The sequence below is a fragment of the Paralichthys olivaceus genome, chromosome 11 (assembly GCF_024713975.1).
Source record: "Paralichthys olivaceus isolate ysfri-2021 chromosome 11, ASM2471397v2, whole genome shotgun sequence".
Lineage (NCBI taxonomy): Eukaryota > Metazoa > Chordata > Actinopteri > Pleuronectiformes > Paralichthyidae > Paralichthys > Paralichthys olivaceus.
The window spans coordinates 270,949-287,500 of record NC_091103.1 but is presented as its reverse complement, the minus strand read 5'-3'; the positions used below and the strand labels follow the sequence as shown (position 1 = coordinate 287,500).

The 16,552-nt window shown below is 44.7% G+C and overlaps 4 protein-coding genes and 2 long non-coding RNA genes across 8 annotated transcripts in view; 3 read left to right on the top strand and 3 right to left on the bottom strand.

The window, feature by feature from the left end:
• abcg1 (ATP-binding cassette, sub-family G (WHITE), member 1) overlaps positions 1-316 on the bottom strand; it is a 10,642-nt gene extending 10,326 nt beyond the window's left edge. Inside the window, exon 1 of the mRNA XM_069534815.1 lies at positions 1-316. This exon is cut by the window's left edge and continues 47 nt beyond it. Within this exon, the coding sequence (XP_069390916.1) occupies positions 1-202 (202 nt within the window). The 5' untranslated portion in view covers positions 203-316.
• A 3,177-nt stretch (positions 317-3,493) lies between these two features.
• spcs2 (signal peptidase complex subunit 2) lies at positions 3,494-7,010 on the bottom strand. The gene is made up of 5 exons (XM_069534805.1): positions 6,828-7,010; positions 5,120-5,203; positions 4,715-4,875; positions 4,483-4,617; positions 3,494-4,349 (listed from the first exon to the last, which is right to left on the bottom strand). Exons 1-5 carry the CDS (start codon positions 6,873-6,875, stop codon positions 4,163-4,165), a joined length of 615 nt encoding a protein of 204 aa, XP_069390906.1. The 5' UTR covers positions 6,876-7,010; the 3' UTR covers positions 3,494-4,162.
• A 782-nt stretch (positions 7,011-7,792) lies between these two features.
• Positions 7,793-9,234, top strand: LOC138412093 (uncharacterized). The gene is made up of 2 exons (XR_011244599.1): positions 7,793-8,336; positions 9,042-9,234. It is a non-coding gene; the product is annotated as an uncharacterized lncRNA (long non-coding RNA).
• A 442-nt stretch (positions 9,235-9,676) lies between these two features.
• rnf169 (ring finger protein 169) lies at positions 9,677-14,034 on the bottom strand. The gene is made up of 6 exons (XM_020112030.2): positions 13,673-14,034; positions 12,699-12,769; positions 12,415-12,483; positions 12,224-12,321; positions 12,028-12,118; positions 9,677-11,112 (listed from the first exon to the last, which is right to left on the bottom strand). Exons 1-6 carry the CDS (start codon positions 13,971-13,973, stop codon positions 9,982-9,984), a joined length of 1,761 nt encoding a protein of 586 aa, XP_019967589.1. The 5' UTR covers positions 13,974-14,034; the 3' UTR covers positions 9,677-9,981.
• LOC138412092 (uncharacterized) lies at positions 11,003-11,668 on the top strand. Its single transcript, XR_011244598.1, has 2 exons — positions 11,003-11,138; positions 11,580-11,668. It is a non-coding gene; the product is annotated as an uncharacterized lncRNA (long non-coding RNA).
• On the top strand, positions 14,001-16,075 carry lipt2 (lipoyl(octanoyl) transferase 2). Of its 3 annotated transcripts, none has more exons than XM_020112027.2 (4): positions 14,001-14,535; positions 14,886-15,286; positions 15,364-15,490; positions 15,721-16,075. In XM_020112027.2, the coding sequence occupies exons 2-4, from the start codon at positions 14,978-14,980 to the stop codon at positions 15,990-15,992; spliced, it is 708 nt and encodes a 235-aa protein (XP_019967586.2). In that variant the 5' UTR covers positions 14,001-14,535; positions 14,886-14,977; the 3' UTR covers positions 15,993-16,075. The 3 variants fall into 3 exon arrangements, with proteins under 3 accessions (XP_019967586.2, XP_019967588.2, XP_019967587.2); XM_020112029.2 differs by having other exon boundaries at positions 14,400-14,535; positions 14,942-15,286; XM_020112028.2 differs by having other exon boundaries at positions 14,414-14,535; positions 14,889-15,286.
• Positions 16,076-16,552: the final 477 nt, after the last annotated feature.

Below are 16,552 nucleotides of genomic sequence, written 5' to 3'. Positions count from 1 at the left end.
TCATCAGACAGGCCATGGTCGAGAGACATCCACACTCTGACTCTCTCTCACACTGATTTGTCCTGGAGACACACCCCTGCCCCGACTGCTGACCCCGCCTACATGATATTGACCCCGCCCACCCCATGTCTGAGCAGTGACTCGGGAGTTCACACTGTAAAACATGACTCAGCTGATCTCCAGTCCTCAGCTCTGACATCATGGTGTGACCTCTGACCTCCACAGCTTCACCAGCCTCTAAAATACACTGCTCAAAAAAACTTCCATGAGTTCATTCAGAAGAACAAGTGAATCAGTTTCTCTGCTTTGGTGCAAATCAAAGTCACATCAGGTTCAATGAGACAAAAGTAAACGAGCCCCAACAGAATGTTTTTAATGTGGTGTCCACAGACAGCTGCTGTCTCCTGGTCCTTCCTGACTCACTCTGTGTTCTGCTCGGGTCCTCCTCACTACTGGTAGCATGAGGCGCTACCTGCAGCACCATCAGGGTCCACAGGTAGTCCAGCTCCTCCAGGAGGACTCATCCATACGTGTGGTCACAAGAAGGTTTGTGTCTCCAGCAAAGTCTCCAGAGGCTTGAGGAGACACCAGGAGACACCAGGTGAGCTGGACAGCATCAACCCAGCAGCAGGTATCTGCTCCTTTGTGTGAGGAGGAACAGGAGGAGCACTGCTCTACAAAATGACCTCCTGTAGGTGACTGGTGTGTTTCTGACTGAACTGTCAGAAACAGACTCCAGGAGGAGACATGACGTCCTCCAGTGGGACCTGAGTCACAGTCCAGCACTGAGCAGCTCCATTCACCAGAGAACACCAGGACCAGCAGGTTCACCACTCGAGCCTTGTTCTCCTCACAGATGAGCAGGTTCACACTGAGCACGTGACTGATGCCACTGGCCCTCTTGAACCTCTGACCTAAATCCAAGTGAGCACCTATGGGACATTTTGTATCGGTGCATCCGACCCCGTTAATTAGCGCCAGAGACTGTGCAGGAGCTCACTGATGCCCTGATCCAGGTCTGGGAGGAGATCCCCCTGGACACCATCCATCAACTCATCAGGAGCATGTCCCGACATTGTTGGGGGGGCATACAGGCACATGGGGCCATTCACAGCCACTAAGTCACATGATGAGTTACTGTGATTAAAGTCACACAAGTTGGATCAGCCAGTTTGTTACTGGGATGTTCAGTGTGGTTTTGAATCCAGGCCTCAGTGGGTTAATGATTTTAGTTTCCATTGATCGTCGTTACATCTGGACTCATTCCTCAGAACCTTAGTAAAGATCTGGACTCAGTCCTCAGAACCTTAGTAAAGATCTGGACTCATTCATCAGAACCTTAGTAAAGATCTGGACTCATACATCAGAACCTTAGTAAAGATCTGGACTCATTCCTCAGGACCTTAGTAAAGATCTGGACTCATACATCAGAACCTTAGTAAAGATCTGGACTCATTCCTCAGAACCTTAGTAAAGATCTGGACTCATTCATCAGAACCTTAGTAAAGATCTGGACTGAGTCCTCAGAACCTTAGTAAAGATCTGGACTCATTCCTCAGAACCTTAGTAAAGATCTGGACTCATACATCAGAACCTTAGTAAAGATCTGGACTCAGTCCTCAGAACCTTAGTAAAGATCTGGACTCATTCATCAGAACCTTAGTAAAGATCTGGACTCATTCATCAGAACCTTAGTAAAGATCTGGACTGAGTCCTCAGAACCTTAGTAAAGATCTGGACTCATTCCTCAGAACCTTAGTAAAGATCTGGACTCATACATCAGAACCTTAGTAAAGATCTGGACTCAGTCCTCAGAACCTTAGTAAAGATCTGGACTCATTCATCAGAACCTTAGTAAAGATCTGGACTCATTCCTCAGAACCTTAGTAAAGATCTGGACTCAGTCCTCAGAACCTTAGTAAAGATCTGGACTCAATTCCTCAGAACCTTAGTAAAGATCTGGACTCAGTCCTCAGAACCTTAGTAAAGATCTGGACTCAGTCCTCAGAACCTTAGTAAAGATCTGGACTCAATTCCTCAGAACCTTAGTAAAGATCTGGACTCAGTCCTCAGAACCTTAGTAAAGATCTGGACTCAATTCCTCAGAACCTTAGTAAAGATCTGGACTCAATTCCTCAGAACCTTAGTAAAGATCTGGACTGAGTCCTCAGAACCTTATTAAAGATCTGGACTCAGTCATCAGAACCTTAGTAAAGATCTGGACTCAGTCCTCAGAACCTTATTAAAGATCTGGACTCAGTCATCAGAACCTTAGTAAAGATCTGGACTGAGTCCTCAGAACCTTAGTAAAGATCTGGACTCAGTCCTCAGAACCTTAGTAAAGATCTAGACTCAGTCCTCAGAACCTTAGTAAAGATCTGGACTCAGTCCTCAGAACCTTAGTAAAGATCTGGACTCATTCCTCAGAACCTTAGTAAAGATCTGGACTCAGTCCTCAGAACCTTAGTAAAGATCTGGACTCAGTCCTCAGAACCTTAGTAAAGATCTGGACTCAGTCCTCAGAACCGTAGTAAAGATCTGGACTGAGTCCTCAGAACCGTAGTAAAGATCTGGACTCAGTCCTCAGAACCTTAGTAAAGATCTAGACTCAGTCCTCAGAACCTTAGTAAAGATCTGGACTGAGTCCTCAGAACCTTAGTAAAGATCTGGACTCAGTCCTCAGAACCTTAGTAAAGATCTAGACTCAGTCCTCAGAACCTTAGTAAAGATCTGGACTGAGTCCTCAGAACCTTAGTAAAGATCTGGACTCAGTCCTCAGAACCTTAGTAAAGATCTGGACTGAGTCCTCAGAACCTTAGTAAAGATCTGGACTCAGTCCTCAGAACCTTAGTAAAGATCTGGACTGAGTCCTCAGAACCTTAGTAAAGATCTGGACTCAAGAAAAGACCGTTTGCTGGTTTTGATGGTTACTTCCTGTTGCTTAGTTTCCTCGTAATAAAACGTTAACCGTTGTTTTAAACTTGTCACTGTTTGAATCAGTCCATGAACAATTTATTATTTAAAGCTGCAGCGCATCTGTTTTTATTTTTCTGTTTCACTGATTATTCAACAAAGTGATTTTATATTAACTTGTTTCTTCTTCTTTCATTTCAGTCTGAACCTTCACTTCCTTCTACAACAGCTCCACCTTGTGGCTGAGCTGCAGATCAACAAGAAAACACTGGATTCTCTTTGTAACATCATCTTTACTGACGTCACAAAAAGTTTCCACTGAAACAAAGAAAACATTCTAAATAAAAGTTTGGTCAACATTCAGTTACTTCCTGTTGTAAGGCGTCAACACGTCCATCAGGGAGGAGGAGAAGGAGGAGAAGGAGGAAACTACACACTCATTATTCAGAATCTGTCGTTTACATCATCACTTGGAACAAATCAAACACTCCCATCAGCTGACGTCAGTGACAACAGCTGATGGAGGCTCGTTGTTTTCCTTCACCAGTGACGTGTCGAGTTGTGATTAACAAAGAAAACACATGTTCATGTTATTTTAATACTGACGACAGCATGTTACAGATTCTATCCAATGAGCTGCTGATGGTGACGTCAGGTGATCACCTGACAGGACGTCACATCGGCAGCTTTGAGTTCACTCATTCAAAAAATGTAATAAATATAACATGGGAAAGCAGAGGTTTACTTCAGTGATGATGAGAAAAACCGGGAATAATAAAAGCTGCGACGCAACGATTCAGGAACTTTATTTGTTTTCACTACGCATCTGGAAAAAAAAAAAAAAAAATCAACCTGCACGGCCACAGGAAGCTGCGTCTAACTTTCAAAGTAAACGTGTCCAGAGTCCAGATGTTTCACAATCCTGTTTTTTCTTCTCTCCGTTTTCTGGGTGAAATTAAAAACACAGGATCGTATTTAACCACCACAGGTCGATAGAATAATGAAATGATGAGTTCAGAGGTTCTGGTCAGAGCCGACAAATCGTAACAAGAAGCTGAACGACTCGCAGCTTTAGACAAGAAACAATGAGACACGAGTTCTGACGACTCACAAAATGTTTTACCCGATGACACACACGGTTACTAAGGTTACAAACAACCACGTGTGGCATCACAGACAGATTTTAAAGAGATGACAACATATAAACTGAGGAGCCTCTGACACCTCCCTCCGACGACGTTGTGCTGATTTATTTAGTTTTCTTGTCAGTGAGGAGCATGTCGTGCAGTTTGGAAACAGACTTTTCAAACTGGTCCATCACCAGCGTTCCGTTGTCGTCGAAGAACGCCGACACAGACCTGGTGAACTCCATTTCCCTCGAGTTCTTTGACTTCCCGTCAGTGAAGGAAACTCTGAGCGTGTACTGGTCATCAAACCTGAAACACAGAGTATTGTTACTGTCAGAGTAAATTGATTACTTCTTTTCAACTTGTAAAAAAATCTTTCTACAACGTTGAGGATGAAGCTGATCTCAGGCCTGTTCGGTGGAGCCGATCATTGATCACTGACCGTTTGAGGGAGGAGGAGAGATGCCACATGTGATCTGGATCCATTCCAGTTGGATCTATGTTCAGAGCCACGAGGAAAATGTTCTTCTCTTTATATGACGTGTAGAGAGTAAGGACGGCCATCATGATGAAGTATGTGATGAAGACGAGTTAAAGAATGATACAACACAACCACAGCACCCTCCCCACACAAACACAACCCCACACGCACACATCCTGTGCTTGAAGGATATGAGATGACGCAGCAGGCTAACACGGGTCTGGACTCAGGGAACGGGTGTAAATAATCCCACACCAGCGCCAACATGGCAAACAAACAGGAAACGGTGCAGATCATGAGACGCCCATCCACCAGCTGGAAGTTCTCCACGTAACCGTACTTCTCCAACAACACCTGCAGGGGGCGCAGCAGCAGGACAACATACAGACACAAGAAACACAAGGGTCAAAAGTCACAGACTCATTAGGGACCTGATGATGTCATCAACCATTCACTAATTTAACAAGGGACATATTCTACAGTGAATCAAGGTTTTGCATCACTTCCTGTTCACAGGATGTGACATCATGCTGACACTGATCTGATCGTGTTCACGATGAACATATAAGAACAAAACTTTAGTGAACAAAATTCAAACCTTCTTGGCGGCATCGTCCAGAGAATTCTTCACAGCTGCTCCGTCCCATTTATCGATCTTCACTGGTTTCTCATCGATCCTCCACTGGGAATAAAACACCCAATAAGATTAGACTCTATCAGAATCTCCTCTGACGTTAACGTCAAATAAAGACAAACATATAATTACAACAGAACAGAAAATATTTCCACAAACATTATAGAGACTAGTTCAATCACAATCAGTGTGAACCCCATGTTCTAATCCTGATAATATGCATTATTATGATCACAGATATTATTATACGTGATATATATTCATATTGATTATATATAGAAATGCTATCAATATAGGCAGTATTTATGAATCTAAATAAAATTATATATTCATAATCTAATGTATAGATTATCGTTTAACTATACACTACACACTTTATAAATAACAAGATCAAATATATAGAAGTAGAATGAAGTAAATATACAGAAGAATTAGAAAGAATATTTATCGACAGTTTTTGATATTAAACTGAAAAACCTGATTGAGTCTGATTATGAGTCACATCAATGAAATCAACCTTTCTTTTGAGACATCAAGTGTTTCTCAGTTTAGGGCTGAAGACGTCGTCTACAAAGACAATCTTCTTCGTGAATGAGGGTTTCCATGACCAGCTCGTCGACCAGCTGAAGTTGGACACGAGGAGAAAGTCAAACAGTTGTAATGTTGACTGCTGGGTTCAGTTGAAGCCTGAAACTGGAGCAGTGCACGTCTCATCGACTGCCAGCACCAGCTAGTAAAACACTGGTCTGTGAATCCCGGGATATTTAGAGCCGGGGAGGATCCACCTGTTTGTTTCTCTGGAATCAAAGGACGCGTTAGAAAGTTTCACTCAGCCTCTGAACTGATGCTGCGTTCCATCACATCTCCGATGACAATCTGAAGAACCTCACGGCCCTGACTTCAGATCCAAGATGTCCGTGCCGAATATCAACATCTGTCATTAAACGTGTCCTACTGTGAATACTGCATAGTACTGTGAGTACTACATAGTACTGTGTGTAGTACTGTGTGTACTGCATAGTACTGTGTGTACTGCATAGTACTGCATAGTACTGTGTGTAGTACTGTGTGTACTGCATAGTACTGTGTGTACTGCATAGTACTGTGTGTAGTACTGTGTACTGCATAGTACTATGTGTACTGCATAGTACTGTGTGTAGTACTGTGTGTACTGCATAGTACTGTGTGTACTACATTACTACAGTCTTAGTTCTGCATTATTATGAACTGGTTTTGCTAACAGTGGCTAGCTCCCTAACGTAAACATTGTTCCTGTGCTTGGGTGTGACGTCAGTCCGAGTTGGCGTACAGCTGACGTGTCTTTTACTTCCTGTTCAGGGATGTGCATCACACACAAGAAGTGACGTCACGTAAAACAGCTATTTGGTTCAAACAAACGTATGTGATGTTCCTGTTTGTTTCGCAGTGACGTCACACTGCAGCTTCAACACGTCATACTTGAGCTAAGTTAAACATTGAATGATTTTTTAACAGTTTAAACACCGTCATCACTTCTACACCGCAGCCTGTTAGCATTAGCATGCTAACGGCAGGCTCTCAGCAGAGCTGCTCACAGCTGGTGTGTGAGCGGAGACACTGTGACCTTTGACCTCAGACACAGACTCGAACCTTTGACCTGAAACAACCAGAGGAACCCGCGTGTGTTCTGTACCTTCTCCAGAAGTCCGTTCCTCCCGCTCCTCGATGCTACCGCCGCCATCTTGTCCTCCTCTGACCTGGACGCTTCTGATTGGCTCAGCGACGACTGACTTCTCCAGCGTCCGCGTGGCCGAGCAACGTGCGCGTTCCCAAGAAACGGAAGCAGGAAGTGAACAATCAGCAGCCACTGATGAAAACAACCCGTCATCACAGAAGCTCCGCCTCCATGTCAGCAGATGGGACATGGACGATGAATGAAAGTTTGTGACGCTGCAGCTCGTTCTTCTCTGAACTTTGTTCTTCTCTGTTTGTTCTTCTCTGTTTGTTCTTCTCTGAACTTTGTTCTTCTCTGCAGCTCGTTCTTCTCTGAACTTTGTTCTTTTCTGAACTTTGTTCTTCTCTGAACTTTGTTCTTCTCTGAACTTTGTTCTTCTCTGCAGCTCGTTCTTCTCTGAACTTTGTTCTTCTCTGAACTTTGTTCTTCTCTGAACTTTGTTCTTCTCTGCAGCTCGTTCTTCTCTGAACTTTGTTCTTCTCTGAACTTTGTTCTTCTCTGAACTTTGTTCTTCTCTGCAGCTCGTTCTTCTCTGAACTTTGTTCTTCTCTGTTTGTTCTTCTCTGCAGCTCGTTCTTCTCTGAACTTTGTTCTTCTCTGAACTTTGTTCTTCTCTGCAGCTCGTTCTTCTCTGAAGTTCGTTCTTCTCTGAACTTTGTTCTTCTCTGAACTTTGTTCTTCTCTGCAGCTCGTTCTTCTCTGAAGTTTTTTCTTCTCTGCAGCTCGTTCTTCTCTGAACTTTGTTCTTCTCTGAACTTTGTTCTTCTCTGAAGTTTTTTCTTCTCTGCAGCTCGTTCTTCTCTGAACTTTGTTCTTCTCTGCAGCTCGTTCTTCTCTGAACTTTGTTCTTCTCTGCAGCTCGTTCTTCTCAGTTCGTTCTTCGCTGCAGCTCGTTCTTCTCTGCAGCTCGTTCTTCTCTGCAGCTTGTTCTTCTCTGAACTTTGTTCTTCTCTGCAGCTCGTTCTTCTCCGTTCGTTCTTCGCTGCAGCTCGTTCTTCTCTGAAGTTTGTTCTTCTCTGCAGCTCGTTCTTCTCTGTTTGTTCAAGTGTTTCTCATCAGTCTGGTTTAATCCGCTGTGATATAGAAGGCATCATGATTGACAGCTCACACTGACTCCGGATTGGTTGAACTAGTGTATGGGAGGGACTTCTGATTTGGCTATAAAAGCACAAGATGACTTTTATCAAAGATATTTCGGCTTAATTTCTGGAGGAAGAGGAGACGAGTGTTTCTGACTGTGTCTGTCACAGTGTGTGGAGACATGTATGCTGAGATGTTACAGAAGGACAGGACTCAGTGGTCTCAGGTCATTTAGATGTTCTTGGTCTCCTCCTCGTCGTCGTATCAAACTAGTGAATCACTAATGACACGTGGTCCATCAGTCTGTGGGGATTCAGCATGAAAACACTGCATCAACCATGAAAGCTTCACAACTACTTTATAACACGTGCACATCAGTATCATCAGGTGAGGAACCGCCCATCAGAGACACAGACTGTCAATCATCTGATATTCATGTCACTCAGAAACAGGAGGCAGCTGAGAGGAAGTCATGTGATCACGTTACACTGGAAAACAATTGGTTTGTTTGACATTTGAAAATCAACTGATGACGGTTGAAGCGTGGAAACGTTTGTGTTCCCTCGACTCCACCGTATCTCTGTGTCGTTAACAGATTCACTTCTGTAGCTATATGTAGCTCTTCTCTTCAATACTTAACATAAACTATCATCTATCTGTTTCTTTAGTCAATATATTATTAATCAATGACTTGATCACCAGTAAGATAAACAGGAATTATTTAACTAATCAGTTGATGAGGTCATTTCCTGTTTCTTGTCAGATTTAAGATGGAGTTTTCACTGATGATTTAAGGAAACGAGATGTATTCTCTTTTTATAAAACAGGCCTTGGCTCAGGTTAGAATTAGCTTCACAGTTTAAATAAACCTGACAACTGACTAACGTTAAGGTTAGCTAACATAGGCTCACGTTAAGTTAAACTAACGTGAGCCACATTACGGATGGCTTAGGTTAGCATTAGCTTCACAGATTAAATCCACTTCATTGATCACATGTTAATACAAGTTATCTCACTTCCTGCTTCCACTGAATATTTCATAATTTACCAATGAGGCTCACTCGTCCTGTCACATGACTTTCTCTCCTGCAGAGTAATGAGGTGAATCTCCGCCTCCCCATCTGATCCAGTCTGTTCCGGTCTTCAGGTGAAATGTTTGGTCTGGACCAGTCCCCACTGGGCGATCCACCCAAAAACATCAAAACCGACATAACAACCTGGAACTCACTTAATCTTGCTCATGTCTGTTAATTTGGTTTGATTCATTAAATGGATTCAATCACAACCTGTCGGGTTTCCAGCGTGTTCCGAGCTGCGTCTCCCTGCTGCCCTGCGCTCACTTCACACGTCAACAACGAACACATCACTGATCACAAGTTATTAGGACCTGAACAGAACTGAAGTTTACTGTTTGTTTGATTCCTCGAGGGTACGAGACACATATTTTAACACATTGAGAAAAAAGTCCAACATTTTGTGCGCACATCGTTCACCTGCTACACACGAGACGCACAGTCAGGGTTAGTGATCGGAATGATCCAGATTCATGATCCTACTCCATTGATTCATAATTTAATACATGTGATTGTCAGTTTGTGTGAAGTAAAACAGAAAGAAGCGCGCGTGCGTGCGTGCGCGCACGCGCGCACACACACACACACGGCTTTTAAGTGGCGGTGTCTAGCGAGGACGTTGAGCTGCATCTGTTTGATGGAACATTGAAGACAAATGATAAACTGTTTATTGATCATTTATCAGTTAACACCAATTATTGCTGCAACATCAGTTAAACGTATAATTAATCAGTGTTCTGTGTCGGGTCGTCATGACGACGTGTTTCTATCGCAGCAGATTATTTTCAACTTCGTCTCACTGAGTCAGTTTTTGGTGATTTGCTGGTGCAAAGAAAATAAAACATGTTCAGGACATTAAAATTGTCTGAAAAACATTCATACTCATCAAACCTCTCGTCACTTTGCATATTTGAACACTTCCTGTCTGATGTTGTGCTGAGTCAGCAGACAAATCCTTTTTAGTACTTCTTGTTGATTCGTCGGGATCTCCTCAGACCACGCCTCCTGCGGTTCTGATTGGACATCCATGAGCGCAGGAAGTACGTGTCGGGGCTCCTCCTGCGGTTGACAGTCTGGTTCTCCAGGTCAAACTGTCTCTGCAGCTTCAGGGCGAGGACCCGGTCCTGCCGCTCCTGCTGGATCTGACAGATGTACCGCTCGTCGAAGGCATCCTGGCTGACGGGCCGGCTCCTCTTCATGTCAGTATCGCGATCTGAGTCCAGGTGCTTGGTCTTCTGCTTCCTCTTCTTGCCCCTCCTTGAGGTAGACTGGTTGTGGATGCTACTGTCAGACTCTTTCCTGGGACTCTGCGAGTCCTTTGGCACTAATTTACACGACTGGAAACCAGAGTTCTTGGAGTATGGGGAGAATGATTGTTTTCGACTAAACACCACCCCTGCGCTGCAGGATTCAGGAACAGCGACCGAGGATTCATAGTCTGAACTTCCTCTGAAAGTCGCGTCACTGCTGTAGCGGATCGCAGGGACCCGGATCATCACGGACTGTTTCTGGAAGGTGTCCGTGTCTCCGGCTGGAGGATCAAACAGCAGCCTCCTCTTGTTGGTGGATGTCAGTCCGCCTCCTGCAGCAGACACATGAGTCTTTGTGGCGTCCTCGCCGACGCTGGTCTTGTTATGGCCGTCTGTGATGGGGCTGGTCAGCGTGGCCTTGGAGTTCACTTTAAGGTTCTGCCGATCAAGCTCGATCTGCCTCCACTTCTGCAGCACAGCAGGACTGGCCTCGTAGCTGGTGGATTTCTGAAGGCCGCGGGTCAGATTCCGAGGCGTGGACTTAACAATGGTGGGTTCCAATAGACGACCGTCCGGGAGACGTTTGGGCGGCGTGCACGGCGAGCAGACGATGGGCTTGAAGTGGTTGAGCTCTTCTGAGATGCTGTCGTTGCTCTCAGGGCTGATGGAGCGCTCGGGCTGAGGCAGAGGGAGGACCAGAGGAGTGGAAGATGATGACGATGATGTGACCACAGCTCGCCAGGTGAGCCTCCGGTCAGGGGCAGCGATCGGAGCCGAGACAGAGCGACTATTCTCAGACGAGAGGAGGATCCCCGCCGTGTAGCTGTGACTGATCCCGACCTGACAACAAGAAGAGACAGTTCCAGGTGAGTTCACACAGGACTCACTCAAACGAAACAACAACCCAACACCTGAACGGTGACCTTTCCCCTCACTCATTAAAAACATGATCATGTTTTCATGTTGGCTGGAACTTCAGCTGATCTCCTCAGTTGTTAAAAATCTAATTAATACAATTAAACAACTTGATTAGTTTTGAATTTGATGTTCAATTGATCAACTAATCTCTGCAGCTCCAAGAGTAAATATCTGAAGATTTGATCACAGCGGCTGTAAAACACCTGAGGAACATGAGCGGTTTTAGACCTCAACTAAAGTCTGGACATGTTCCTGACGTGTTCCTCACATGTTCTTGTTATGTTCCCCACATGTTACTGTCGTGTTCCACACATGTTCTGCAGGTTCTGTATGTGAGAACTAATGTCTGAGTCAGTGTCTCTGGACATTTTCTGGATCTTCTCCTGCAGCCTCCTGGTAAAACGTGTGGAACCTTCCCAGTGAGCGAGTTGACGAGGTTTCTAACACGTGACGGACGTGAACACTAGTAGAACACAGATATCTCAGGATGAAGAAGAGGAGCCGTACACGTAGAAGACGAAGACGTCAACTTGGAAAGACAAGGAGGTTCCGGAGCTGGTTGTAATATGTAACTTCACCGCTGGATGTCACTAAATATCTCGCATGACATCTTTAGGGCTCATGTTTAACTTGTGTCCTCAATGTTCCTCACATGTTCCTGTTATTATGAACGGGTCTGACCCAGAAAATCTCCTGCTGCTTCTTCATATGTGAAACACTAACTTCTTCTCAACACCTAAAGGTTGAGGAGGTTCCTTCAGAGGAAAGTCTAGTTGGTTTATGAACATTTAGGATGAGCACACAGCTCATCAGCTGCTCTCAGATCAGGGGTTGTACCTGGTCCATCATGGCCAGCTGAGCGTTGACCTTCAGTTTCCCTCCTCCTACCTCCACCGGGTCGGTGCAGCTTCGACTCCTCTGGGCACCGCTGAGGAACAAATAAAGGTCAGAGCATCAGACCACAGTTTGTTACAGTTGTTAAAGCTGCACCGCCCCCCGGTGGTGCTCCTGATACTTCTATGGTTCTGCTCACCCAGCACCAACGAATGAGGCTTTGGTTTTGCGGACAAAGGCAGAGACGTTCCTGATCCTCCTGATGGGCTCCTCGTTCTCTGAGTCCGACAGTACACCCTACGAACAGAAACCCTTCATGTTTAACTCTTTTAAAAATCGTATCGCTCTCTGTCCAGGACTGAACATGTTAAATATAAGAGTCAGACTCACGATGCTGTCGCGTCGCACTGAGTCGTCTTTACGTCTCCTAAACTCTTCTCTGTCGTCACACAACAGCATCTGAAACACAACATACGACAACTGATGATTCTCATTCAGTCACAGTTCCACACAGACAATCAACGTCAAGATTAGAGTTCAACACACAACCGCACCACGAGCTCTGCTGGAGTTAACTGATCGACAAGGAAACACAACATGAAGCACACAAACCAATCAGAAGAGGTGCGTCAGGTCAGAGGTCATGAACCCTGACACCGTTCGTCCTCGCTCACCTTGTGTTTCCCGCTTGCTCCTGATGAAACGTCAGCTGAAAGAGTGAAGAGAGCAGGACACACAAAGAACTCTGCAAAGACACACACACATCTGTAAGAATAACACAATCTGTGAGAACAACACACACACAAGCATCAACTGTTCTAATAACACACACACATTATCTGTAAGAATAACACAAACACACACACATCTGTGATAAGAACACACAGAGAGGAGATAATACAAATCTTGATTTAAAGCCTAATTATTTTGTGTTGAATTGTTATAATTCTTGATGAACTAAATGAAAACAGTGGATTTAAAGGTCCTCTGTCTTTTATTTTGTGGAACTTGTGTTTATTTTGTTAGTTTATTAAACTAAAGCAGAATTTCTTATTTCAAAACGTAATTTAATTTAATTCCGGTTCCTCATACAACTAAATGGATTCTAATCAGTGGTACTGATATTTCATTTCTATGATACAGGCTCAGAACATCTCAGAGTGAATATTTGTTTAAGGTTTGAGAAAATCGAGACTTTAAATCTAAAAAAAACGTTTTACTCTTTAAAGTTCATCCAGATCATTTAAAGAGGAAAAGCATATCAGTGAATCATTTATATTCACGAGTGTAAATTGAAACTGAAGCGAAGAACCTTCATCAGAACCTTCATCAGAACCTTGAGCTGCACATGTCTGGACAAGTTCTCACCACTGATTCATCACCAGATCACTACTTCACCTTCAATCTCTAAATCAAACTAAAGCACGGATCGAATCTTTAAACCGGATTAAAGAACCAGAGTGGATGAGGTGTAACCACAGCCTTGTACTGAACCGGATTACTTGGACCGGACTGTGGAGGCCTCAGTCCGCTGTGAATAAAGTTTCTGAGGAAACTCCAACATGTTGTTGTCTCTGCGGCTCAGGTTCAATCAGACCCGGAGCTGACACAGCGGAACGTCCGCCTCCCTCTCCCCGGTAACACCGACCTCTCCTGCCCGTCCTGCTGCTGCTCTTCTCGGGGTCACTCCTCCTCCGGAGCCGCTCCTCGGTGGCTGGGTGTCTCCGGGCCCGGCAGAGAGGACAGGCCGGGTGTCCGCAGGGCGGGCTGCCCCCGGACGGACCCCCCGCACACGCCGCGCACTTGGTCCCCTCGTCCTCCGGTGGACTCGACCCGGGGCCGCTCCCAGCTCCGGGCCCGGACCGGGACCTGCCGGCGGCGGCGCTGGCCGCGGTCCCGGGCCGTTCAGCGGACCGAGCGGCCGCCATGTTCCTGCTGAGTGTCCTCATTCAGGTCCGCTCACAACAAACCCCGCCCTGCCGCCACCGGAAGTGAGCAGCCCGCCAACCACGGCACAACATGGCGCGAGCCCGCTCTGGTAGAACTTCAAAATAAAACGACTGAATATGATTCATTTGATTCATTGTATGAATGAAAAACAATAATCAAACATAATGAGAGGTCTGTGAAACAAGTGACGAACATCCGGCGGAAACAAACATTGACTTTGGCTGCAGAGATTATTTTGTAAACAATAGCGATATTTGATTATTGAAAGTAACCTATCAAAATAAATGCGTAACTTGTTTCCTGTTCACAGATTTCACAGTAAAACATGAGCTACTTGTCAGAGCATTATAATCGTTATCCATTTCTAGTGTCTAAGACTAGTGAGGATTATAAAACAATATATTAGAGTATGTGGCAGCAGTCTGAGAAAACTGACTGCAACAAATGAACTCTGACAAGTTTGATTGTGAAAGGCTTGTTTCCAGAGGTACATACCGGAAGTACACACTGATATGACAGAAGAAGAAGAAAGATGGCGGTGCAGTGTCAGTGAGGATTCAGGTAAAGCTTCAGTGTAAACAGATTTAAACAGATTTAAACCGGATTAAACGGCTGCAGTTTAATGTCATTTTATTCTTTTTGACTTTATACACATTCATTTTCTGTCCGTTCATATTCAAACACCCCGAAACACTAATATTTTAGTTAGATTAAGTGTAATATTTAATCATGAGACATTTTGTTGATTGATTTGTAAAGTATCAGTTTATCATCTCTATAATTTAATCATTATAATGTTTTTTATTATCTGCACGATATCAGGCCGTTTTTAACTTATGATGATTTATCAAAAGTAATAAGAACTATAACTCATTCATCTGACTCTGATGAAACTACTTTTACAACCTCAGTAGAAACCAGCCGGTGTCAAATTGGTTTGAGATCAGCATCTCACCTGATGTGTTAGTGTTGGATCTGGACTGGTTCCTGGTCTGGTTCCTGGATGCAGGGCGTCAGGCCGGTGGTGGAGGTGGTCCGTCTGGGCCTGGTCGCCTACCAGGAGGCTCTGCGGTTGCAGCAGGTCTACAAGAAGCGGCATGAGTCCAGTCCAGCTCACACACTGTTGCTCTGTCAGCACCCACCAGTTTACACCACTGGGATCCGCCATAAACCCTACCCTGCCCCCCTGCTGGACCAACTCTGCCTTCTGGGGGCAGATGTCCACCGGACCAACAGAGGGGGTCTCATCACCTTCCACGGGCCAGGACAGCTGGTCTGCTACCCCGTCCTGAACCTGGGCAGCTTCAAGAAGGTCTGAGCTGATTGAGTCTGCACTTTAATATCGTTAAATGTGACTTGACACAGTTTGAATCCCTGCTGTGCTCTCAGAGTGTTCGCTGGTACGTCTGCCAGCTGGAGAAAACCATCATCTCCGTCTGCAGCAGGTTTGGTGTTGAAGCGTCAACGTCGCCTCACACTGGAGTTTGGGTTGATGACAACAAAATCTGTGCCGTCGGTATGACAACACTTTCCTCTCATTTAACACATGTAGTTGTAGTAGTTGTAGTTGTACAAAAGTTCATATGTTTGAAATGTTTGATCTGAAAGTGAGTTTACTTTCTATATTACTGTACATCATTAACTATGTGAAGCTTGGGTTGAAGCGATGACGTGATTCTCTGAGAAATGATCCAATCTTTGAGCCTCCTTATCAAAGTCATTAACATCCTTTCTTGTCATCTTCAGGAATCCACTGTGGTCGATACATCACGTCTCACGGTTTAGCTCTGAACTGTAACACCGACATGTCGTGGTTCAGCCACATCGTACCGTGTGGCATCGAAGGTAAAGGAGTTACGTCGCTGAGCGCTGAGTTGCAGAGAGACGTTAGCGTGGAGGAAACCATCCCTCACCTGCTGGAAGCCTTCAGAGACCAGTTCAACTGTCAGCTGACACACGCACAAACAGAAGAGGAGCGAACTGACCTCACGGGACACGGCTCCCAACTCGTACCTTGAAATGGCCTCAATGGAAAGTTCGGGTCATGATTCAGTGTTAATTAATGATGAATTGTTGGATTCTAATAAATGTTTTTGAATGACTCTTTTTCATGAATCATTTTTAAAAGGTAAAATTTCACTTTGAAAAAGAGGTTGATAAAAGAAATATAGAAAAACCTTTTATTTTAAAGCCCCTGCAGAGGACAAAGTCTCTTCCTGCAGATTATGAAGTGTTTTAACTTCTAACCCAGAACAGGCGATGCCCTGTTGATCCAGGAACCTAAATATGGATCAGAATAAAGATCAGATCTGATGTGATGGATTAGAACTGACTGCAAATCATCATGTTTGATTTCCACACCTGAGAGATTCATCTGATTCACATCAGGTTGAAGAAATTTGAATATTAACAGTTTGAAATTGACATAATGAACATCAGCAGCAGAACAGGAACAAACCACCTGACAGGTCTTTTTCTGGCTCCTGGTCTGGCTCCTGGTCTGGTTCCTGGTGTGGCTCCTGGTCTGGTTCCTGGTCTGGTTCCTGGTCTGGCTCCTGGTCTGGCTCCTGGTGTGGCT